Source organism: Salvelinus sp. IW2-2015, linkage group LG30, assembly GCF_002910315.2.
Source record: "Salvelinus sp. IW2-2015 linkage group LG30, ASM291031v2, whole genome shotgun sequence".
Taxonomy (NCBI): domain Eukaryota; kingdom Metazoa; phylum Chordata; class Actinopteri; order Salmoniformes; family Salmonidae; genus Salvelinus; species Salvelinus sp. IW2-2015.
In genome coordinates, this window is record NC_036869.1 from 21989177 (window position 1) to 22014259 (window position 25083).

Here is a 25083-nt window from a genome sequence, read left to right on the forward strand (position 1 = left end):
TCGGAATGTTGAAATCCATCCTTTATATAGGCAAGCAATGACAGTTGAGTATTCCCCGTTTTTTGTACGTTTTTGCCAATCTTTTGAACATGTTATGCACATTAAAGTGACTTCACTCTCCCAGCTCTAATGACCTCGGGCCTTCTAACTCTACTGACGCAGGTTCAGCCAAATATATGTATGTTCTTTAGCTTTAGGAAGAGTGTTATTGGGTCTAAACCAAATACATCTTCTCCGTTTTGTCTCTATTTTGTCCCTGCAAACCGTTTGTTTTCAACAACCGTGGGATTAGAAATATGTCAGTTTTGTGCACATTACCCTAAATACAACTGTAATGGAACACACACATAATCAACTTTTAAAGTGGCAATCTGCAGTTGAAACAATACCAAAGCGTGTTCCCCAGCCCTATTTCAGTTAAAAGCTGAGGGATGGGGCTGGACAAATGTAACCACTCACAAATTCATATACAGAGCTATGGATGCAAGGAATGGCCATTCATGATATCAAAATTATAGTTTTAACCATGTTATGAGGCTATATAGTGTTTGTCTACATTTACTTTGTTGACAAACATTGGCRTAAAACAAGCTTTCCAGTTCTGATGGGGCATTTTATAAGTTATAATTGTCACGTCCTGACCATAGAGAGTCCTTATTTTCTATGGTAGAGTAGGTCAGGGCGTGACTGGGGTGTTAGTCTAGTTTATTATTTCTATGTGGGGTTCTAGGTTTGTTTCTCAATGTTGGTGATTGTGTATGATTCCCAATTAGAGGCAGCTGGTAATCGTTGCCTCTAATTGGGGATCATATTTAAGTAGCTGTTTTTCCCACCTGTGTTTATGGGATATTGTTTTGAGTTAGTGCACGTAGCATCTCTGTAGTCACGGTTCGYTGTTAGTTTATTGTTTATTTGTTTTTTGTCTTTGCTTAGTTTCACTTTCTAATAAATGATGTGGAACTCAACATYCGCTGCGCCTTGGTCCGACATTTATTCCAACGAACGTGACAATAATCTTCAAGAATTAATGGGTACATATCATTAAAGAGTTTTAAAAAATGTATATACCGTAGCAACTGCTGATTACCCCTTTAAGACTTTACAGTCTTTAAAGTTCAAACTTCCAGAGTCTTTAAAGTTTAAACTAACACTCAAACACTAGCTATAATGGGCATGATGAACAACAACCCCATCATTCTTCCACTGAAATCTAACATACGGTCCTGGCATGAGCATGAAAGACTTGCCTGTCCCAGTGCCTGTGCTATCTATGATCGGACTGTGAGTCACTCAGTCATAGTGCAAGGCAGGTCCCTGGGGGCCCCACATGTAAGGCTCCTTCAACCATGTTGTCATAGGGTATCACCGGATATCATTGCTAATGTGACAATTACGAAGCGATCTGTACTTTCAGAGSGATGGAAAAATGGAGTGACGTCACAAATGGTTTCTAGAAAAAATATTTTCCTTCACACTCCACTGAGTAGTGGAGCTTGACTGGTGACGTCTCCGTGTGTGCTGTTCTATTCGTTCAACACGGTGCCTGTGCGCCAGGAACAGTTGCTGACTAAGGGCATTCAACACGAATGTTTGGTACTGGTTGACGCGTTCCTGAAAATACCCTMGTCGAGAGTGAGCTCAGAAGGGCTACTGTCAGATTGATGTTTGAATAGATTATTCATGTGACGGGCCGAACTTCACGGCGTGTGTATGAACTGATGCTGATGGTGAATTCGCGTGAACAATCTATTCAGACACTGCCTCGGCCTTGTCATCCGTTCACTTTTTCGGAGATAAGGGATAAAAGAGTGCTTTCAAGATAAGCACCAGTGAGTATCGGGGCCATCTCTGTCTCTTCCTTCCTTAGCTAATGACCTACATCTGGATCCACCTATATTCTGAAGCTCGTTCTTCACTGGTGTTTTTTTTTTGTTCACATTATGCGGTGGAAAGACGCAATCAACTCAGTTGATCTACTGTATGACATAGAGATGCTGATAAGAAAGCCTTTGAAACGTCCATCTGAGGGAATATTACAACGATAACAGAACGTTTATCTTGATCGACGTCGAGGGTATACGTTTGTCATGCACGTTCTTTCTTTCGACTACGAAGTAATTGAAGGCCGATGTGTCATTTCTTACGAGCGTCACCTGTTTTCACGCCTTGAATGTGTCCGTGTCGAACAACTCCCTTGTTCCAAGTGTCGTACCGTTGTTTGTTATGAGCCGTCTCTCAACTRTCACTGTTTTCAACCGTATCTCTAATTTGTGGCGTCTGAATGGTTTGTAGCGTCTCTGTTAATCCTCTGCTGCTTGTGTTTTTTTCAACACACCCCAGTTACTGGCCATCTGTTATAGTCTGTTGCAACCTCTGCGTCTCATCCATCCTCTCGTAAATGATCTCTATACGTTGGGTGTTTCAGATTGAGAACTACATCAAGGAGAGCATGAAGACAGAGATGGCCCAGCTGCAGCARAGTGCCGTTCACAACCACACGGCCGCCATGTTGGAGATGGGCACCAACCTCCTAWCCAAGACGGCCGAGCAGACGCGCAAGCTAACGGATGTGGAGACGCAGGTAATATATCCCCCCCCCCCAACCTTATCGCACTCCCGTTGGGATCCATCTCACGCACCATTGACTCAGCTATTCCACATTWAACCACCACCAAAAAGGCAACGGGGGAGCTGGCCAAAGAAAATATGGATGACATAAATAGCYACGCTCTCTTTATGTGATACAGTAAGCATACTGTATGTATGTTTAAGTTTTCAACGTCTCTTGGTATCTGGGGTAGCTGTAGAAGGAAGRGAACAAGAGTAGCACTTGTGGGGGTTGATTTTTGCTGATGTGCGAAAGACAGAGAGCAAGGTACACTACGGGGAATCACTGCCAGTCATATATGCAACTGAGTATTACCATGTGTCAGAAGAACAACCTCTCTTTATGCAAAACCTATACTTTATTACCTCTTCCTAAAGAGGACATGATGATTTATAGCTTACCTAYATTTTGTTACGCTGGAACACCTCTATAAGGCGGGATACCGCTAACCTATTTCTGTCTTGGGACAGGTGCTGAACCAAACCTCCAGACTAGAGATTCAGCTGCTGGAGAACTCCCTGTCCACCAACAAGCTGGAGAAGCAGCTCATGGTGCAGACCAATGAGATCAGCAAGCTCCACGACAAGAACGGGTAAACTCACRCGGCCTCCAACACAAYGTGACACATTTAAAGACATCATGCCCTTTTGTCCGGAGACTCGGTCATACACAGAGCGGCTAAATGTGCAATAAGACACACCATCCCCTGATGTATAACAGTATGAAGTGCATGAGGCTGTATTTTCCGACGTAATCTTTTCTTTGAAAGTTGTACTTTAATGACGTTGCAATGGGAGCAATCGAATGTAGCTTTTGGATGACTTTTCAGAGTCCTGTTTGTTGATTGGTCCAGTGGGACTGTCTCTCATTGTCCGTTTAAAAGCTCCCTCCCGTCCCCAGTGCTCACTGTAAATACAGTAACACAGCTGTACTGAATTCTTCCATTAAAATGCCTTCTGAAAAAAAAACGGCCTCTACTGATCCCTATGTTTGAGAGCTGCACTCAAAGTTCATAGACAGGGATTCCTTTACTGAGAGAAATTTGCAACGCTTGTGCAATTATGAAATCACCGCCCATTTTTTTTCCCCTTTAGTTCTGAATTTGTTAATCAATTCCACGTAAGACTATATTATAATAATTATAATTATAAAATGGAAGACCATTGGATACAGTTAAGGTTTACTTTCATCTACAAAGTGTATGATGAAATGTATGTATGTTTATTGTCCGTGTGCAACTCATGGTAACTGAATCCACTGACATAAACATTTGTATATATATATTACAGTCTGGGCGTAATATATATACAATGCATTCGGGAAGTATTCAGACCCCTTCACTTTTTCCACATTTTGTTACGTTACAGCCTTATTCTAAAATGGATWAAATTGTTTTTCCCCCTCATCAATCTACACACAATACGCCATAATGACAAAGCAAAAACAGGTTTTAGAAATGTTTGCAACTGTATAAAATAAAAAAATAAAAAACTGAAATATCACATTTACATAAGTAATCAGACTCTTTACTCAGTACTTTGTTGACGCACCTTTGGGAGCGATTACAGCCTCTAGTCTTTTTGGGATATGACGCTACAAGCTTGGCACACCTGTATTTGAGGAGTTTCTCCCATTCTTCTCTRCAGAACCTCTCAAGCTCTGTCAGGTTTGATGTGGAGCGTTGCTGCACAGCTATTTTCAGGTCTCTCCAGAGATATTAGATCAGGTTCAAGTCCGGTCTCTGGCTGTCCCGAAGCCACTCCTGTGTTGTCTTGGCTGTGTGCTTAGGGTCATTGTCCTGTTGGAAGGTAAACATTCACCACAGTCTGTCCTGAGCGCTCTGGAGCAGGTTTTCATCAAGGATCTCTCAGTACTTTGCTCCGTTCATCTTTCCCTTGATCCTRACAATCTGCCTGTCCCTGCCGCTGAAAAACATCCCCACAGCATGATGCTGCCACCAYGTTTCACCGTAGGGATGGTAAAGGGCCAGGTGATGAGCGGTGTCTGGTTTCCTCCAGACGTGAAACTTGGCATTTAGTCCAAAGAGTTCTTGGTTTCATCAGACCAGAGAATCTTGTTTCTCATGGTCTGAGAGTCCTTTACTCCATGCGGGCTGTCATGTGCCTTTTACTGAGGAGGGGCTTTTGTCAGGCCACTCTACCATAAAGGCCTGATTGTTGGAGTGCTGCAGAGATGGTTGCCCTTCTGGTAGGTTCTTCCATCTCAACAGAGGAACTCTGGAGCTCTGTCAGAGTGACCATCGGGTTCTTGGTCACCTCCCTGACCAAAGCCCTTCTCCCCCGATTGCTCAGTTTGGCCGAGCGGCCCAGTTCTGTGCCTCGACACAATCCTGTCTCGGAGCTCTACGGACATTTATTTCGACCTTATGGCTTTTTTTTTTGCTCTGAAACGCACTGTCAAATGTGGGACCTTACGTAGACAGGTGTGTGCCTTTCCAAATCGTGTCCAATCAAATKAATTTTCCAYKGGTGGACTCCAATCAAGTTGTAGAAACATCTCAAGGATGATCAATGGAAACAGGATGCACCTGAGCTCAATTATGAGTCTCCTAGTAAAGGGTCTGAATGCTTATGTAAAGTTGGGTTCCCATTCCACATGTTACCACRGTTACAGTTCAGAACATGTTTTGGGGTAGAGAGAAGGGGATATGCTGCAGCAGATTTAGAATGACAATTCACTTGCTTGATCTGTCAAAAGGAGCATGTGGAAAATAACATAGAAAGTGATGAAATTTCACTGTTTTTGACAATCCCAAAGAAATACCAGTATTTATTTGGGAACGACAATGTAAATTCCATACAAACATGTAAGCACCAGATTACGAATAGAGGACAAATCCGATAAAGAAAAGTTAGTTATAGCTTTAGATTACAGTTCTCTATAAACTAAAGGTATATGCATAGCTAACTTTCCTACGCCGGGTCCTCTGACGCCCAAGGTTCCTGGAGCAGAAGATGCAGGACATGGAGTCTCGTCACCAGGAGGAGTTGGAGATGCTGCGGGAGGAGAAGGGCAGCCTGCAGGCCCTGGTGGCCAAGCAGAGTGGAGTGATTCGTGAGCTGGAGACCCAGCTGACCAGGGCGACGGGCAACAGCACCGCCATGCAGAGGCTGCAGCAGGAGATGATGGACACCGTCCACAACCTCGTCAGCCTCTGCAACAAAGACGGAGGTAAGTAGCCAAGGTTCTCGTGTTGCCAGACATCCTACTGTATTCTCTTTCAAGAAGATGCCTAGTTGGGGGCTCGACCAGGAAGACAACAGTGAAACGCATGCATATGTGGTGTAGATAGATTTATTTGACAACTTAAAACACAATGCAACACCACATGTGGATAACACAACAAAAAAATGACACGAAGTACTAAGTATACTTTGGTTACACATATAACATGGCGCCGGAGAAGATGGCAGACGTTTTACGTGCCCCCAGCACTGCACTGTTGGTTAGGGGCKCGTAAGTAAGCATTTCACTCTAAGGTCTATATACCTGTTGTATTCGGCGCATGTGACKAATACAATTTGATTTGAKTTGATAACACGTAACAAAATAAAGCACAGGACGACATTGCCCTCAAACTCAACTCTGGACCTCGAAGCCAGTTCCACTGCGTTTTTTCATTGTTCCCTTCTAATCAGGGACTGATTTAGACCTGGGACACCAGGTGGGTGCAATTAATTAGCAGGTATAATAGAAAACCAGCAGGCTCCGGACCTCGTAGGGTAAGAGTACCTCTGGCCTAGAGCATTACATACAGATATGAAGAAGAAAATGTTTTATATCGTTCGATCATTAGCCAGCTTTTGACATTCTATTAAGTTCAACTCTCACCGGTTTGTTTTGGCTGGTCTGTCGCGTATTCATGGTCTGTAGCGTATTCATGGTCTGTAGCGTATTCATGGTCTGTCGCGTATTCATGTTTAGGATTGCTGGTGAACCATGATGTGCACGCATAATCAACACTGAACTAGTGCACCTGCCAGAGTCTTTAGGGTGTCACTATCAAGATATTTTTGGGGTTTATCTTTGTTCAAACCTTTAGGGCCATAGTCTCACCAGTCAGGTGACTATCCAATTCACAACCAAGGTAGCTGACAGAGTTTCATAGTGTAACCACTGAGTTGTCCACTGTGACACTAAAACCAGTGGACCTAGCCAGCTTCACTCTGGAACCAAATCAGATGGATTCTGTTTTTGCAAGATGCAGAGAAAGTTTGTTATCTGAAAACCATTTACTGATATTGAATRACTCTGCACTAAAGATCTCTTYTACTGAGAATTTGTTTTTATGGGACCAGCAGAGCAGAGTCATCTGCATACAAAAACAAATTACGAGAGCATGTTMATTTTAGATCATCATTTCATAGGAAGATAAGTGGGCAATGGATGCTCCCCTGCAGGACCMCACAGCTAATCACCTTCGGCCTAGAATGTTTTTCATTAACGTCCACCACATCCACCATTTTAACTTCTAGAGCATGGTCATATGATCAGCYGTGTCAAATGCCTCCTGCAGATCCAGCATAACCATTCCACAGAAATGTCCCTTGTCAACGTCTTTCGTGATAAAGTCAGTTAAAAAGCAATACACGTGTCAGTGGAATGGGACTTTCTAAAACCAGACTGTAGTTCGTATATATCTTTTTTTATTGCTAGTATTTTCTTCTGTTCATAAGACAGCACAGTCAAAATAGATACAGGTCTGTAGATGCCCGTGTCTGTTTTGCTGCCCTTCTTGTGGATAGGGATCACTCTAGCATGTTTCTGTCACGCCCTGACCGCAGAGAGCCTTTTAATTTCTCGATTTTGTTAGGTCAGGGTGTGATTTGGGTGGGCCTTCTACGTTCTATAKTTCTTTGTCTTTGGCCGAGTGTGGTTCCCAATCAGAGGCAGCTGTCTATCGTTGTCTCTGATTGGGAATCATACTTAGGCAGCCTGTTTTGCCACCTTAGTTGTTGGATGTTGTCTTCGTTGAATGCAGGTATAGCCTTACGGAGCTTCACGTTCGTTTTTTGTTGTTTCTTGTTTTGTTGGCGACATTGAAGAAAATGCGCCCTCACCACGCTGCACCTTGGTCCGGTCATTTTCAAGACGACGTACATGACAGTTTCAAATCCATGGGATCTCTACCCTGCTCAGAGATGTTGATTAAAGAGGGCGACAGAGGGGTCAATAAGCTCAGCACCATCTCTTTAAATTCTGTCAGAGATATTGCCGAGGCCTGTAGCTTTGGAGCAGTTTAGTCCAGACAGTCTCTTGACAACTTCAGCCTGAGACACTGCTGTAAAGGATAAGGCATCAGCTTGTACATCCGTCTTGCAGTAATAGCCTAGGACCTGACCCTCCCCATACACTCCAGTACAACCAGGTAGCTTCTATACCAAATTTGAGGCAATTGTTGTGAGAAATGTATTGCGATTGTCAGCTACCACTCCCTTTTCTACAGTTCCTTTATTTGTTATTACATGTGCAAGATAAGAATATAAGAATACAAATATGAAATGGAAAAGGTGTTTGGAAACTGTTTGGCCTCCCAAAGGGGAAATTTGATTGCGATAGAACAATACATGTTTTGTCCAGACTGTACAGTCCTATCAATACCAAAAACATGGTTCCATGCAGGGGGATACCTAGTCCCTTAAACTCTGCTTGAGGGAGAAGCCACAGTGGTCTTTCTTTTTCAGGAAGCACTCGTCACTCTTGTTACTCAGCGTGGTGCTCTCTTTACTGTAATGGCTTTATCATACTTCACCATAACAGCCGAGGCTGTGGTTGCCGCTTGAGTGAAACGTCAACCAGCCACCGTTTTGAGTAATCAACTATCTACTTCCTTTGTGTCTCCCCACGGCGATAATTAGGAGGAGCAGGGATTTCCCTCCGGCCCACCGTTTGACCCCGTCAGCAACACGATCCTCAGGTTTAGTCAATGTAGTGAACTCATTATACCCCCCCCCCTCAACACAACAGCAGGACCCACTTGAATGCAAGTCTGCCTTCTATCACATTGGAGATTTCACAGGAGATTTCAAGTAAAAGTGTGTTCTGGGATTGGTGGAGTTGTGTAGAGAGAAACCTTGCACCCTGCTACTTCCTGCTGTGACGGCCTAGACCCCACACTGTTTCCTGTGGCTGTTCACCCATCCAACAGGAAATGAGCAGGCATGAATGGATATCTGAGCCATGGTGGGTGGATGTGTGCATGACATGGTTAAGACGTGCTTTGTATTAATCAKGATGTTCTACTTCATAGCTTTAATGTTCCATGCAAAATGGATCACCAGCGGCCTCTTTTCATAGCTCTGACAGTAGRAACACTTTATGGCAGGAGGTCCTTTGAGTGTCATTAAAGCTCTCGACTGATTGGCTCATATTACCCAATCACTGTGACGTGCCATGTTGTGACCCAAATATGTCATTAGGGTTTACTAAGTAGCTAAAACAAGTCGCTAACTGAAAAACATGTCACTAACTGAAAAATAAATCACTAACTGACCTGGCAAGTAGTTTGCCATGTTCCACTTTGTCACGTAGTCAGCCATGTTATCTCCCTGTCAGCTCAGGGTGTTTCTGGGGTCACAGGGGTCACAGGSGCAATCCAGCCTTCCGCCGGGATTGGTGGCTGCTTTAGAGAGAGGAGAATGAAATGGAACATTGACRTTCTGGCTCTGTGGTTTGGTCCGTTCCTCCTCCACGGTGGCGATGAGGGCCAACCAGGCGCTGGGTCACCCGATTCACCCCTGACGAATAAGTCAACCTATAATGGTTCCAAGGGGAGGTCCTGTCCAGTGGAGGTAAAGGGGTAGATCTCAACTGATTGCCTGTTGCAACAACCCATTCCCCAACAGTGTCTAAATCTAGATGCGATGAAGCTCAGTTAGAAGGGCGGATTTTCGGGGGAGGATTTGTTTGTTTACCAAACGGATTTGTGTTTTTGTTCGGGGAGGGTCAGCTTTTTGTGCCATTGGATGGCGTCTACTCGAATTAGGCTCTGTTTTGAAAACTGAGYCCTAGAATGTCCTTTAATGCTCAGATTCAAATCATCGTTGACACTTACTATGTGGAACAGTTTAAAAAAGGGAGTTCAGATTCGAAAATGCCATAAACATTGTTACTGAAGTTTATCCAGAAACGTACTTCTCGTTTATATATACTTATTTACATTTWCAATGCCTTTTCAACTTTTGTACTAGTTCAATCATCTTTGATGAGGCCAGATGCCACTGAGCTCAGGTTTGGGTCGTGATTATTACCGAAACCTTATTATAGCGCAATGAGCCAAGGACCGTTATTAATRGTAATTGACCTCAGTGTTGGAACGCTCTWRAMAATCTCTGGCCGATAAATATGATTTTCTTTCACAGTATTCTATTATCCCACCTAATGAAAGGCATCAATCATTTTTAAAGTCAGGATAGCCATGTCTGGAGGGAGAATGATCTTATTTTAATTCCCTGCATTTAGCTCAGAGTTCTATGCAATGCTTCAAAAKGGCATTTACGGTGAGAGTAAATCATCAGATGGCTTCTATTAAAGCCTTTTACGATTGAACTTTACTCGTGTTTTAAGCATACTCAGTTGTCTTGATGTGACACCTGAYGCTGCAAAGATACTCTGGAGGAGATAGAGAGAATATCCATGAGGTGTGTAATTGCACCATCTATCATGGACTTATCCCAGACTTATATTGACCCTATTTGGGTTGTCTTTCACTCAGATCTTTGTTKGTGGGTTTGAGTCAATTTCCTTTTATTTTTAACATCCTTTCAAATTCAATTGAGTCTGTCCATTTTGGTTCCCTTTCTTGTGTTTGTGTCCGTTTGAYTCCATGGGGTGCCTTCAGGGTCCACAGAGAAATGCATAAGGGACCTTTTCAATCCTCAGGGGTCTTTGAGGGGCCTCTCGGGTCTGCTTGCTTCCATGTAGGTTCATGAGAGTCATTCTAGCTCTGCGTCTCGGCCTCTCTGGGTCCATTTGGGCTCATTTGGCAAGGGTACTGATTTATGAAAACACCCCAGCCCTGCTGTTCTTTTCACATGAACCCCCCACTGAATACGAGTCCCCACTGAACCACGAAATATTTGTCTGTAAATAAATATTGGGACATAAATAATATTTTCAGAGCCAGGCTGAAAGCTGTTCAATGGTGCCGCTCCTATAGCAGGGAGTCCCCAGTCTCTGGTAGACTTCGACCACGCCGTCGATTGTGAAATTTGTCCTCCCTGTGACGGACTGTGAGYCAGAAGGTTCCCCTTTGACACCGACCTCTCCCACTTCTAATGCATCCTGCCATCTCCCAGTGTGAGGTAAATTGAGGCACGACAGGGCCGGCCTTTTGTTGTGTTAGACTACGCAGCGCAAGGTCCCACTCCATCAACCTGTCACAGCAGGATATTCTTGTCGCTGACACTCAATACTTTGTCAAAATGGCCGAAATAATACGCCTAACGGGCAGCCTGTGTCTCCACTGACTGTTCAGCTGAGGGGGGAGGATCAAAGTGGAGTCTAAGGATCTGACACATTTCGCTTTCCAGTGACATCCCCTTGCGTAAACAATCCCAATAGTAAAAACAATGGTGTAAAAACTGAGATGCTCCCCCTCATTTTTGGAGGGGGGAAAAAATGGAATTTCCATCGATATAACAAGGGCTTGGAGGGTAAATATAAGCCACTTGTTATAACAGGAACTTGAAATGTATAGCTTGTAGTATTTTGTCCTCAGCCCCTTGCTTGGTTTCAAAATATTGCCGCCATAATTATCTACAGATGGAAATAGACACAGCTGCCTCTTTGAACAGGCCTGTCGAAGGCAGACACCATCTCTCTCAGGGCGGGAGACCATCCACTTGACAAACTGCTTTTGTCTCGCTAATAAGCCATCCAGACACCCTCTGATTTTATCATGAGCTATGTGGATATCCACACAGAGACCTCGTAGTTCGGCTTCTGTGTCACTTTTCTAAAATATTCCTTTTCTGGAATGTAAAGATGGTAATCATGAGAAATGGACACTGTCAGTTTTGATATTACAACCCCCCCCCCCATGCTTGATGACTCATATGTGACATGAAACTAAAGGTAGTTCATTATTTCTTTAAATACTGTGATCATCAATGACATGCCGGTATGAAACGTCAAAGGGTCAGTCACTGGGCATGTATTTATATTACTCTGTCAACTCAGCATCAAGGCCGTTCACATTTTTACAGATGCAGATATAGAGTACCTGAAATTCATTTGAAAACAGTGTCACTGTAGGCTACATTTTGATTTCAGCATTGCACAGCATGCTGTCTTGATTGAGACAAGAACAGTCGATTATTTACGTCGTTATACTCTCATCAGCACCCCCCCCCCCCCATTTGACTTATTCATCTCTTTTTATCGCTTAAAGCATACCTATGTTGGATGACCTCTCAACATGGAGCTCTTTTCAATACATTSTAACTCACACCTTATGTAGGTTACCTGACAAATGGATGGGTGGGCGTGCAGAAAAAAATGTCAAGCGACAGCTCAGCTGTCATACAGTATATTTTGGTMATGGATAGAAAGCAGCGGCCAAGTGCTGAGCACAGGGCTTTTAAAGACCTCATTGACACCTGTCAGTTAAATATGTCATTTGAAAATGATGGCACAAGGAAGTTGCTTGTTGACACTTTGAAAGTAAAACTGAATTTAACTGTGCCAGTTTAAAAAGGCTAAGTCTGAGACGGCTGACGTTGGTTTTGCTTAGAAGTACAATAGACGACACTGTCTATTTTCTGAAGTCTTTCTGGCACCCGTCTGAATTGCCACGGCCTGAAGTTGTGATGCCAAATATGTGTCCCATGTTTCCTCAGTAGTCCCAAACAGCACGAAGAGGGTTGACGAAGAGAAGAAGTTTCGGGACTGTGCCGATCTGTACCAGGCTGGTTTCTACAAGAATGGGGTCTACACCATACATATTAATGCCCAGGAGACCAAAAAGGTAGGCAGCCAGTCAGAACTTCATATAGAGACTGCCATGTGAAAATATCTACCATTTCATCCCTTTAGGCAGCTCTTTGATGGGTGTTTAATGGAGTTTAGTGTGTTTTGTTTACGAGAGCAAGCTTCAACTCTGTCCAAGAAAGCCAAATATATTGACCCACTAGAGAGCAGCCAATGGAGGGGTGCTATGATAGTTATTGGCTGCTTCAGTGCTTCAGGAATAATCAAAGGCTCAAAATATACACTCGGTAGCCTGATGAGAGCAAGGGTACACAAGAGGTTGGTGGGGGATAAGGAGGGGGATGAAACAGGTGTTCACCACCTCAACAGGGTGCTGCCAGACCTCAGACAGATGGCAGGGAGGTTCGAGGGGGAAGGTTGGTGGAGGAGTGAGCGATGAGGCGGAGATTAAGGAGAAAGCATCGTGTCTGGTTTCTGAGAATAATTCTGTCAGGGGGGGGGGGGGGTACATCTCTTAATTATACCCAGACTGGGCCGCTGTGTGTTCAGCTGGGGTCTTGGCCGCGGTGAGAGACCTCCTCCAGACCTTCTCCACTCCTCAAACAAAGAGCACCACAGCGGATAGATACCCCTGTTATCAGCTTACACAGGACAGAGGCCAGGGTTAAGGGCCATGTTCCACCCAGGTGTCCGCTGGTATGTGTCCAACTCCACTCCACTGGCCCCCTCCACTTTAATCTGAACCAGGCCTGGGATTGGGATCACCTCCCGGGAGTTGTTGGAGGATCAGGAGACATTTATTAAGCTTGAGGAGGACTCAAAATACTTCAAATTCCCCCTGATGATTCATGAGAAGGAATCACTAGTTAGTATTTCAGAATGATGGTTCACAACAGCAAGTTTAACCTACCATGTCTATAGTTGTGCTCTAAAACGTAAGATAGGAGCACGTAGAATGTGTTTGTAGGCGGTCTGAGAACTTAATGATTGTCCGTGTGTGTGTGTGTGTTTACAGGTGCATTGTAACATGGAGACCGCTGGCGGCGGATGGACGATCATCCAGCGAAGAGAGGACGGCAGCGTGGACTTCCAGAAAACGTGGAAGGAGTACAAGACGGTAAGACGAGAAGAATAGCACACAACCCAAATCTACAGCACCACAAGCAAAAGCCATGCGTTGATGTGGAGTCTGTTTCCAACACACATCCTCCGTTACAGTAAATGAGGACAAAATGGGTGTACTCTCRCCTCTCCGTCTTGATTTAAGACGTTGAAATTGAGGTCGGATTCTCTTGTATTCTCAAGAGTGGCCAGGCCCATGTGGAACACTCCATCCAGATGTGACCTAACCGGCAACACCAGCTGTACCTCGGGAACATCTGCACACTGAGAGGGATTCCCCAACCCCTCAGATTAGAGACTTACGTGTCGGAGGCTGGCGTGAAGCCCAACCCAACCCTGGGCCTGACCCACTGTTGCTCTTCTTTTTACACAGGGAAGCATTAGTCCGAAAACAATGCATTTGTTTCGTCTTATGTAACCGCGCCAGGTGTTGTGATCATCATCATCATCTATTGAATAGGGAACGGACAGCGACTGGCGGGCTAATAGAGGCTCTGTTTGGCTTGAAGCACGATGAGTGACCCCGTTGCCGTTCCTATTAGCTGTAATGTATGCTACCACAACRTAGTTAGAATAGCAGCTGGACACCAGATTCGATATGGAAGGCGTTTTAATGACCGATCTGGGCAGATGGTAATAGATGATCTGCGGAGGGTAAACATAGATTTGGCAAGGGTGAAAAGGGCTCGTTTGGAGGATAAAGAGGTACGGACAGAGAGTCCAGCTGGTTAGAAGCAGTGAGGCAGCCATGGCACCCCTCCAGCCAAGAATGGAGAGCGTGGAATACATGTGGCAATGGAATCAGCACGGACCCTGGTACTGCCACCGAATACCCGGCACACCATCGGTGTGGCCCTTTGCCTCCCTCAGAGTTCCTCCTTGAAGAGCCTGAAGGTGATTGATAGTGTTTTATTGTGTGATTCAATGAACTGCTGTTGGTCTCTGCGGGCTCGTGCRAATACATTCAATACACTTGAAGGATTCATAAATATTACAGTCAAACTTCGATGGGCTATTCCCATTTTGTGGGAGGATGGAAAGCACTCTGGTAGCTTTCCCTACTTTTAGCATGTGATCTTATGACCGTAMTGTTTATAMGTACATGAGCAGTGCTAGATAGAGTATGTGTAGCGGGAGAATAAATGGTGCATGAATTCTCTAACCGGTATGAGACACAATACAATTTTGACAATTTGCAGTACCTTATTAAATAAGTGGTTGTCTGTATAAGCGTTTGTCAGAACGTATGGCACACTKTATGAAATCAAACTTTCAATCAATCTTTATCAATTTTACAAAAAAATGTACTTCTCTACCCAACAATAGTTCAAACCTCCTCTCTGAAAAGCGGTCAGTGCATTCTGCCAGGTTTGCGTGTGTATGGACACTCGAGTGTGGAACAACGGGAGGGAAGCACTAGCGTTTGACTCCAACCATCCCTGCCTTCAGCCAGGTCTCCAGAGATGAAACGGAGTCACAAGGGGTGACATTGGACAGCGCTAAAAAGCAGATCTTTCAGAGGGAGTCAGATTGAGTTGAGGTCGTGGCCCAGCCACTTTCTAATTCCACCCACACAGCAGGACGTGTCTCAGGCTGGAGGAATGCCCCATATTTACTTTCCCCCTTCCACTCTCTTAATCACCGCGTGCTCTCGGCACAAACACAGACATCTCCGCCTTCAATCCACCCCCAACCCTTCACGCCAGTCATTAATGGAACAGTCCAGAGCTCCAGACCAGTCTCTAATACTCCCCATTGCAGGTTAGTTACTGCTGCTGCTGTCAAAAGCACTTTGTCTACGATGGGAGTCATTGTGATCACATATAAACGTGGTAATTGTTGAAATGATATGAGAAGGCTTGGCATGGCATTTGCGTGCGTCTGTTGTCATTCTTCTGGACTGTGTAATAAAGAGGGTTTATTACGCGTTTGGTTTGGGTGGGGAGAGGAAGGGTGGAAAGGGTGGTTTGTGTGCTTTTTATCAGCTGGACCCAGTTTACGCTGTCCTAAACAGGTAGGGCTATTCATGCGCGGTTTCATACTCTTGTGTTCCACTGTATGAAATAATTCATGTTATATGCTGTAATATGTACCTGGTTTTCCGTTATTRCGCTCGGTTGAGTGAGTCTCTCTCATGGCAGTCACTATTAGTGAGACCAAGCCAATGTGCATGAACAGAAACGTGTGTATAAGCATTTATATGGTATAAAGGGACATTATCAATGGTAGACACGATAGCCCAGTCTGAAGACAAAATGTAATTTGCTTTGGCGTCAACCCTGAAGCAGTCATTGATGATGACATCAAAAAAGGTCTGAAATAATAACTGACAAAAATGTTAATAACAAATGGTGGAGAGATTGCATCTTTTCCAGGAAGACCTTGGAAGGGATCGGGAATTACTTATATCCTGTATCCCGGATTTGACAGTAAGATTCCTTATGGGCCTGAGTGATGACTCTGGCCTCCTCTTCCTCTTCTTCCTCTGTTGCAGGGCTTCGGGACGGTTTCTGCAGAGCACTGGCTGGGGAATGAGTTTGTATACCTGCTGACCAGCCAGAGGCAGTATGCCCTCCGTGTGGAGTTGACCGACTGGGACGGACACCAGGCCTTCTCCCTATACGACCGCTTTCACATCGACAGTGAGAAACGCAACTACAGGTACTATTAACGAGCTGTATCTACAGTGCCTTCAGAAAGTATTCATACCCCTTGACTTATTCCACATTTTGTTGTGTTACAGCCTGAATTCCAAATGGATTAAATATATTTTTTCTCTCACCCATCGATACATAATGACAACGTGAAAACATGTTTTTAGTCATTTATGCAAATGTTGGAGCATGAAATACAGAAATATCTCATYTACACCCCTGAGTAAAAACTTTGAAGCAGCACATTTGGCAGCAATTACAGCTGTGAGTCTTTATGGGTAAGTCTGTAAGAGCTTTCCACACCTGGATTGTGCAACATTTGCCAATTATTCTGAACCAGGTTTTCCTCTAGGATTTTGCCTGTGCTTAGCTCCAATTCCATGTATTTTTTATCCTGAAAAACTCCCCAGTCCTTAACGATTACAAGCATACCTATAACATGATGCAGCCACCACTATGCTTGAAAATATGGAGAGTGGTACTCAGTAAAGTGTTGTTTTGGATTTGCCCCAAACATAACACTTTGAATTCAGGACAAAAAGTTAATTGCTTTGCCACATTTTTTGCAATATCACTTTAGTGCCTTGTTGCAAACAGGATACATGTTTTGGAATATTTTATTTCTATACGGGCTTCCTTATTTTCACTCTGTCAATTAGGTAAGTATTGTGGAGTAACTACAATGTTGTTGATCCATCCTCAGTTTTCTCCTATCACAGCCATTATTTTTGTATTCTGTAACTGTTTTCAAGTCACCATTGGCCTCATGGTGAAATCCCTGAACGGTTTCATTCCTCTCCAGTAACTGAGTTAAGAAGGACGCCTGTATCTTTGTAGTGACTGGGTGTATTGATACACCATCCAAAGAGTAATTAATAACTTCACCATGCTCAAAGGGATATTCTGTGTCTGCTTTTTTTTTACCCATCTACCAATAGGTGCCCTTATTTGAGAGGCACTGGAAAACCTCCCTGGTTGAATCTGTGTTTGAAATTCACTGCTCGAGTGAGGGACCTTACAGATAATTGCATGTGTGGGGTACCGAGATGAGGTAGATATTCAAAAATCATGTAAAACACTATTATTGCACACAGAGTGAATCCATGCAACGTATTATGTGACTTGTTAAGCAAATATTTACCCCTTAACTTATTTAGGCATGCCATAACAAAAATTATTGAATACCTATTGACTCAAGACATTCCAGCTTTGCATTATTTATTAATTTGTAAAAATTTCTAAAAACATAATTCCACTTTGACATTATGGGGTATTGTGTGTAGGCCAGTGACACACAACATCTCTATTTAATACATTTTAAATTCAGGCAGTAACACAACAAAATGTGAAAAAAAGTCAATGGGTGTGAATACTTTCTGAAGGCACTGTATATATATTGATAAGCCTCGAAATCATGCCGCCATTCCTGACTGATATTTAAAATGGAGACATTGCTGACATTCTCTAGTCCAAATCCCTTCTCATTTAACGGTATCATATGTCATAACAGATATTTCTATAAAGTAAAGTGTTCCCCCAACTGATACTTGGCTCTTGAATAAAGGGTGCAACTTTTTGCTTCTTTAGAGATTGTTAAATATGCTTCAAACTATGGCAGATGCTTGGATTCGTTAGATGTGGAAAACTACTGGAATATTACAGAACGTTCCGAGCAATCAAATGTCTCTGAGAGGAGATGGTCTGACAATTCCAATTGAGGTGATTCACCGGATTTGTAGTCCCTTCTGATAAGAAGCTACTTCAGTTTCTAAATGTCCTCTTTTCAACTTTAGGTGGACTTCTGTTTGTTTTCCAAAGATATTATAGCCATTTATGTTGCCGGGAAGGGAGACACTTACAGCGTGGCTGAAAACCTATACTTCAAGGGTGTTTTGCAACGTCGGGTAGAGAGTGAGGCGATTGTCACATCTAATTTGTGGAAATGTCTTGGATTATATGACGACAGGATTTACTTTAAGAAGTCTGCCTCTTAAAGGGTTAGGACCTAGTGTGCACACTCTCTAGGTTTTCTCTGTGGGCTACAGAAATGTTTTTTTTTTTTTTTTAAGAATAACGCTATTGGGAAAGGTCAACCAATTTGTTTTGATTTGCTCTGAGACTAAATTCGGGTTTATTTGTCCCATTGTGAGGATTGGATAACTCCCTTTTTACCTCTCAGCATTTGATACTGACCGCACAGGCACTGACTTCCTTCTCCCTATGGCATGGTGTTTGGCAAAGGGAGATTTGTTAAGTGCAGAGGAGGACATTGTAGGATACGGTTCAAGGGGTGATAATTCAGGTATGTTTATCTATGTAAAAGGACACTTGAACAGGGATAGTGATTTATTTGCACTCATAGTATTCTCCCTCCCTCTCTCTCTTTCACTGTTTCTCTCTCTTCCTCTCTCTCTCTCTCTCTCTCTCCCTCACGCACACATACTGTAACCTCTTGCTATTTCGATGGGTGAAACAGTGGTTGTTTATTTCTTCAGGGCAGGAAGAGGCGTCTTTGGGCCTACAGTGGGCTTTAGTTAAGGGAAGGAAGCCTCGTCGGCGCTCGGACTGCTAGATTTCTGAGTGGAGAAATCTAATCGGCCTGCTGTTCACTATACATATATTTGTTCTCTCAAATAGTTGTGTGATTGCTTCTCAAGAACATTGGCCAAAACCAACCAGGCCACAAACAAAGCTGCTATCTATGTTCTGTTCTCCTCTGCTCTGGCACCTCCACTTCAGAATCCCAAACAATCTGCGACATGTTCTTCAATTTGTATTTGTTGTACTGAGAAGCAACAGATTGTAGCAAAAGATAGCATGACATTTTGGTTTGGTTTTGGATTATTTTGGGCATCGGGGGTTGGGGCTTTACTGGAATGGTACAATCTCCACTGACGCAGACAGACGCGTTTGTTAAGACACGTAAACGAAAGTAGCGCGGTCATGCACACACACACACTTAGTTTTTTATATAATATTATATAAGAGAGAGAGAGACGAGAGAGCGAGAGAGAGAGAGAGGAGAGAGAGAGAGAGCAGAGAAGAGAGTAGAGAGAGAGAGAGAGAGAGAGAGAGAGAGAGAGAGAGAGAGAGAGAGAGAGAGAGAGGAGAGAAGAGAGAAGAGAGAGACGAGAGAGAAGGACGAGAGAGAGAAGAGAAAAAGAGAGAGAGAGAGAGAGAGAGAGAGAGCAGAGAGAGAGAGAGAGAGAGACGAGAGAGAGAAGAGAGAGAGAGAGAAGAGAGAAGTAGAGAGAGAGAAGAGAGAGAGAAGAGAGAGAGAGAGAGAGAGAGACAGAGCAGAGAGAGAGAGAGAGAGAGAGAGAGAGAGAGAGAGAGGCGGCAGAGAGAGAGAAGGGAGAGAGAGAGAGACCACATCGTCCAAATCATGTACTGTGAGTGCAAATAAATCACTATCCCTGTTCAAGTGTCCTTTTACATGAGATAAACATACCATGCATTATCACCTCTTGAACGTATCCTACAATGTCCTCCTCTGCACTTACAAATCTTCTCCTTTGCCAAACCATGCATAGGGAGAAGGAAGTCAGTGCCTGTGCGGTCAGTATCATGCTTGAGAGGTAAAAGGGGTTATCCAATCCTCACAATGGGAACAAATAAACCCGAATTTTAGTCTCAGACAATCAAAAAATTGGTTTGACCTTCCAATAGCTTATTCTTAAAAAAAAAAAAAAACATTTCCTTTGTAGCCACAGAGAAAACCTAGAGAGTGGGCACACTAGGTCTAACACTTTAAGAGGCAGACTTCTTCAAAGTAAATCCTGTCGTCATATAATCCAAGGACGATTTCCACAAATTAGATTGACAATGCCTCAATCTGACGGACCTAGTTATAACGTTGCAGCCACCTTGACCAAAGTACTGAAGCTGTCTCCCTTTCCGGCAGACATTAAATGCTATATATCGTTTCGGGAAAACAAACAGAAATCCAACCTAAGTTGAAAAAATGGACATTTAGAAACTGAAGTAGCTTTTATCAGAAGGGCTACAAATTCCGTGAATCACCTCAATTGGAATTGTTCAGACCTCTCCTCTCGCAGAGACTTTGATTGCTCGGGAACCTTTCTGGTAATTATTCCCAGTGTTTTCCAAACATCTAACGAATCCAAGCATCTCTGCCGACAGTTTGATATTTTACAATTCTAAAGAAGCAAAAACGTTGCAACCCTTTATTCAGAGCCAAGTTTATCGTTGGGGAACACTTTACTTTATAGAAATATCTGTATGACATTGATAACGTTAAGCTGAGAGGAATTTGGACTAGAGAATGTCAAGAATGTCTCCAATTTAAATATCAGTCCAGGAATGGCGGCATGATTTCGAGGCTTATCAATTATATAACAGTGCCTCAGAAAGTCATTCACACCCATTGACTTTTTTTTCACATTTTGTTGTGTTACTGCCCTGAATTTAAAATGTAATTAAATAGAGATGTTGTGTGTCACTGGCCTACACACAATACCCCATAATGTCAAAGTGGAATTATGTTTTTAGAATTTTACAAATTATAAATATCGCAAAGGCTGGAAATGTCTTGAGTTCAATAGGTATTACAATAATTTTTGTTAGGCACAGCCTTAATAAGTTAAGGGGTTAATAATTTGCTACAATGTTCAATAATACGTTTTTGCATGGATTCCCTCTGTGTGCAATAATAGTGTTTTACAATGATTTTGGAAATAATCTACGTCATCTCGGTACCCACAACCATGCCATTATCTGTAAGGTCCTCACGAGAGTGAATTTCCAAACACAGAATTCACCAGGAGGTTTTCCAGTGCCTCTCAAATAAGGGCAGCCTATTGGTAAGATGGGTAAAAAAAAGCGAGAACAGAATATCCTTTGAGCATGGTGAAGTTATTAATTACTCTTTGGATGGTGTAATCAATCACCCAGTCACTACCAGATAGCAGGCGTCCTTCTTAACTCAGTTACTGGAGAGGAATGAAAACCGTTCAGGGGATTTTCATCACCATGAAGGTCCAATGGTGACTCTGACAAACAGTTTACAGATAACAAAAATAATGGCTGTGATAGGAGAAAACCTGAGGATGGATCAAACAACATTTGTAGTTACTCCAGCAATACTTACTAATTGACAGAGTGAAAATAAGGAAGCGTATAGAATAAAATATTCAAAAACATGTATCCTGTTTGCAAACAAGGCACTAAGTGGATATGGCAAAAAAATCGTTGGCAAGCAATTAAACTTTTTGTCCTGAATTCAAAGTGTTATGTTTTGGGGCAACATCAAAAACAAGACACTTCTACCTGAGTACCACTCTCCCTATTTTCAAGCATAGTGGTGGCTCATCATGTTATGGTAATGCTTGTAAATCGTTAAGGACTGGGGGAGTTTTTCAGGATAAAAAAAAACATGGAATTTGGGAGCTAAGCCACAGGCCAAATCCTAGAGGAAAACGATTGGTTCGAATAATTGGCAAATGTTGCACCATCCAGGTTGGAAAGCTCTTACAGACTTACCCATAAAGACTCTCACAGCTGTAATTGCCTTGCCAATGTGCTGCTTCAAAGTTTTTACTCGGGTGTGTAGATGAGATATTTTCTGTATTTCATGGGCTCCAACATTTGCATAAATGACTAAAACATTTTCACGTTTGTTCATTATGTATCGATGGGTGAGGTAGAAAAAATATATTTAATCCATTTGGAATCAGCTGTACACAACAAATGTGGAATAAGTTCAAGGGTATGAATACTTGTCTGAAGGCACTGTAGATACAGCTTCGTTAAATAGTACTTGTCAGTTGCGTTTCTCCACTGTCGATCGCGTGAAGCGCGTCGTATAGGGATCGAAGGCCTTGGTGTCCGTCCAGTCGGGTCACTCCACACGGAGGGCATACTGCTCTGGCTTGGTACAGCAGGTATACAAACTCATCCCCAGCCAGTGCTCTGCAGAAACCGTGCCCGAAGCCCTGGGCAACAGAGAAGAAGAGGGAAGAGGAGGCAGAGTCACTCACTCAGGCCTAAGGAATCTTACTGTCAAATCCGGGATACAGGATATAAGTATTTCCGATCCCTTCCAAGGTCTTCCTGGAAAAGATTGAAATCTCTCCCCATTTGTTATTAACATTTTGTCAGTTAATTATTTCAGCCCTTTTTTGATTCATCATCAATGGACTGCCTTCATGGGTTGACGGCCAAGCGAATTACATTTTTTGTTCTTCAGACATGGGCTATCGTTTGTCTACCATTGACTTAATGTCCTTTATACCATATAATGCTTATCAACACGTTTCTGTTCATGCACATTGGCTGTCTCATAATAGGTGACTTCCATGAGAGAGACTGCACATCACCGAGCGCAATAACGGTAAAACCAGGTTACAATATTATCAGCATATAACATTGAATTATTTCATACAGTGGAACACAAGAAGTTATGAAACGCGGCATGAATACTACCTGTTAGGACACGTAAACTGGGTCCAGCTGATAAAAGGCACGAACAAAGCACGGCACCCTTTTCCACCCTTCCTTCCCCACCAAACCAAAACGCGTAATAAAACCCTCTTTATTACACAGTCAGAAGAATGGACAAAGACGCAGCAAATGCCATGCCAAGCCTTCTTTCATATCATTTCAACAATTACCCAATTGTTATATGTGATCCAATTTGCGCGGATCCCATCGTAGACAATAGTGCTTTTTTGGTGACAGCAGCCGCAGTAACTACCTGCAATGGGGAGTATTAGAGACTGGTCTGGAGCTCTGGACTGTTCATTAATGACTGGCGTGAACGGGTTGGGGGTGGATTGAAGGCGGAGATGATCTGTGTTTGTGCCGAGAGACGCGGTGATTAAGAGAGTGGATAGGGGAAAGTCAAATATGGGGCTTCCTCAGCCCTGAGACACGTCCTGCTGTGTGGGTTGGAGATTAGAAAGTGGCTGGGCCACGACCGTCAACTCAATCTGACTAAGTCCTCTGAAAGCTCTTGCTTTTTTAGCGCTGCTGTCCAATGTCACCCCTTTGACTCGGTTCATCTCTGGAAGAACCTGGCTGAAGGCAGGGATGGTTGGAGTCCAAACGCTAGTGCTTCCCTCCCGTTGTTCACACTCGAGTGTCGCATACACACGCAAACCTGGCAGAATGCACTGACGCTTTTCAGAGAGGAGGTTTTGGAACTAATTGTTTGGGTAAGAGCCGAACTTATTTGTAAAATTGATAAAGATTGATTGAAAGTTTGATTTCATAAAGTGTGCCATACGTTCTGACAAACGTTATTTTACAGACAACCACTTATTTAATAAGGTATGGCAAATTGGAAAATTGTTTGTGTCTCATACCGTTAGAGAATTCATGCACCATTTATTCTCACCGCTACACATACTCTATCTTAAAGCACTGCTCATGTACGTATACAGTAGGTCCTAAGATCACATGCTAAAAGTAGGGAAGTACCACCGAGTGGCCTTTCCATCCTCCGCACAAAATGGGAAATAGCCCATCGCGAAGTTTGACTAGTAATATTTATGAAAATCCTTCAAGTGTATTGAATGTATTTGCCGAGACCGCGCAGAGACGCAACAGCAGTTCATTGAATCACACAATAAAACATTCTATCAATCACCTTCAGGTCTTCAAGGAGGAAACTCTGAGGCAGGCCAAAGGGCCACCGATGGTGTGCCCGGGTATTCGGTGGCAGTACCAGGGTCGTGCTGATTCCATTGCAATGTCTTCCAACGTTCCATTCTTGCTGAGGGGTGGCATGGCTGGCCTCACTGCTTCTAACGCAGCTGGACTCCTCTGTCCGTACTCTTTATCCTCTCCAAACGAGCCTTTTCACTTGGCCAATCTATGTTTACCTCTCGCAGATCAATCTATTACCATCTGCCAGATCGGTCATATTAAACGCCTTCCCTATCGAATCTGGTGTCAGCTGCTATTCTAACTATGTTGTGGTAGCATACATTACAGCTAAATAGGAACGGCAAACGGGGTGTCACACTCATCGTGCTTCAAGCCAAACAGAGCCCTCTATTAGCCGCCAGTCGTGTCCCGTTCCCTATTTCAATAGAATGATGATTGATGATCACAACACCTGGCGCGGTTACATAAGACGAAACAAATGCAATTGTTTTCCGGACTAATGTTCCCCTGTGTAAAAAGAAGAAGCAACAGTGGTCAGGCCCAGGGTTGGGTTTGGGCTTCAACGCCAGCCTCCGACCCACGTAAGTTCTCTAATTCTGAGGGGTTGGGGAATCCTCTCAGTGTGCAGATGTTCCGAGGTACAGCTGGTGTTTGCCGGTTAGGTCAATCTGGATTGAGTGGTTCGCACATGGGCTTTGGCACTCTTGAGAATACAAGAGAAATCCGACTCAATTTCAACGGTCCTTAATCAAGAACGGAGAGGTGAGAGTACACACCATTTTGTCCTCATTTACTGTAACACGGCGGATTGTGGTGTTGGAAACAGACCTCCACATCAACGCATGGCTTTTGCTTGTGGTGCCTGTAGATTTGGGTTGTGTGCTTTATTCTTCTCGTCTTACGTCTTGTACTCCTTCCACGTTTTCTGGAAGTCCACGTCCAGCCTCGGCCGTTCCTCTCTTCCGCTGGATGATTCGTATCTCGCGCGCCAGCTGGTCATTCCCTGTACAATGCCCTGTAAACACACATGACACACCACGGCACAATCATTAAGTTCTCAGACGGCTACAAACATCATTCTACGTGCTCCTATCCTTACGTTTTAGAGCACAACTATAG

The 25083-nt window shown here is 43.5% G+C and overlaps 1 protein-coding gene across 2 annotated transcripts in view; it reads left to right on the forward strand.

Annotated features, from left to right (window-relative positions):
- LOC111955208 (angiopoietin-1) overlaps positions 1–25083 on the forward strand; it is a 69525-nt gene that overhangs the window by 26127 nt on the left and 18315 nt on the right. The window contains exons 2-7 of one of the 2 annotated variants that reach the window (XM_070436073.1): positions 2426–2581; positions 3079–3200; positions 5568–5800; positions 12472–12596; positions 13575–13676; positions 16176–16342. In XM_070436073.1, coding sequence (XP_070292174.1) covers positions 2426–2581; positions 3079–3200; positions 5568–5800; positions 12472–12596; positions 13575–13676; positions 16176–16342 — 905 coding nt within the window. Of the gene's footprint in view, positions 1–2425; positions 2582–3078; positions 3201–5567; positions 5801–12468; positions 12597–13574; positions 13677–16175; positions 16343–25083 lie in introns of both variants that reach the window. The other variant, XM_070436074.1, reaches the window with a different exon arrangement.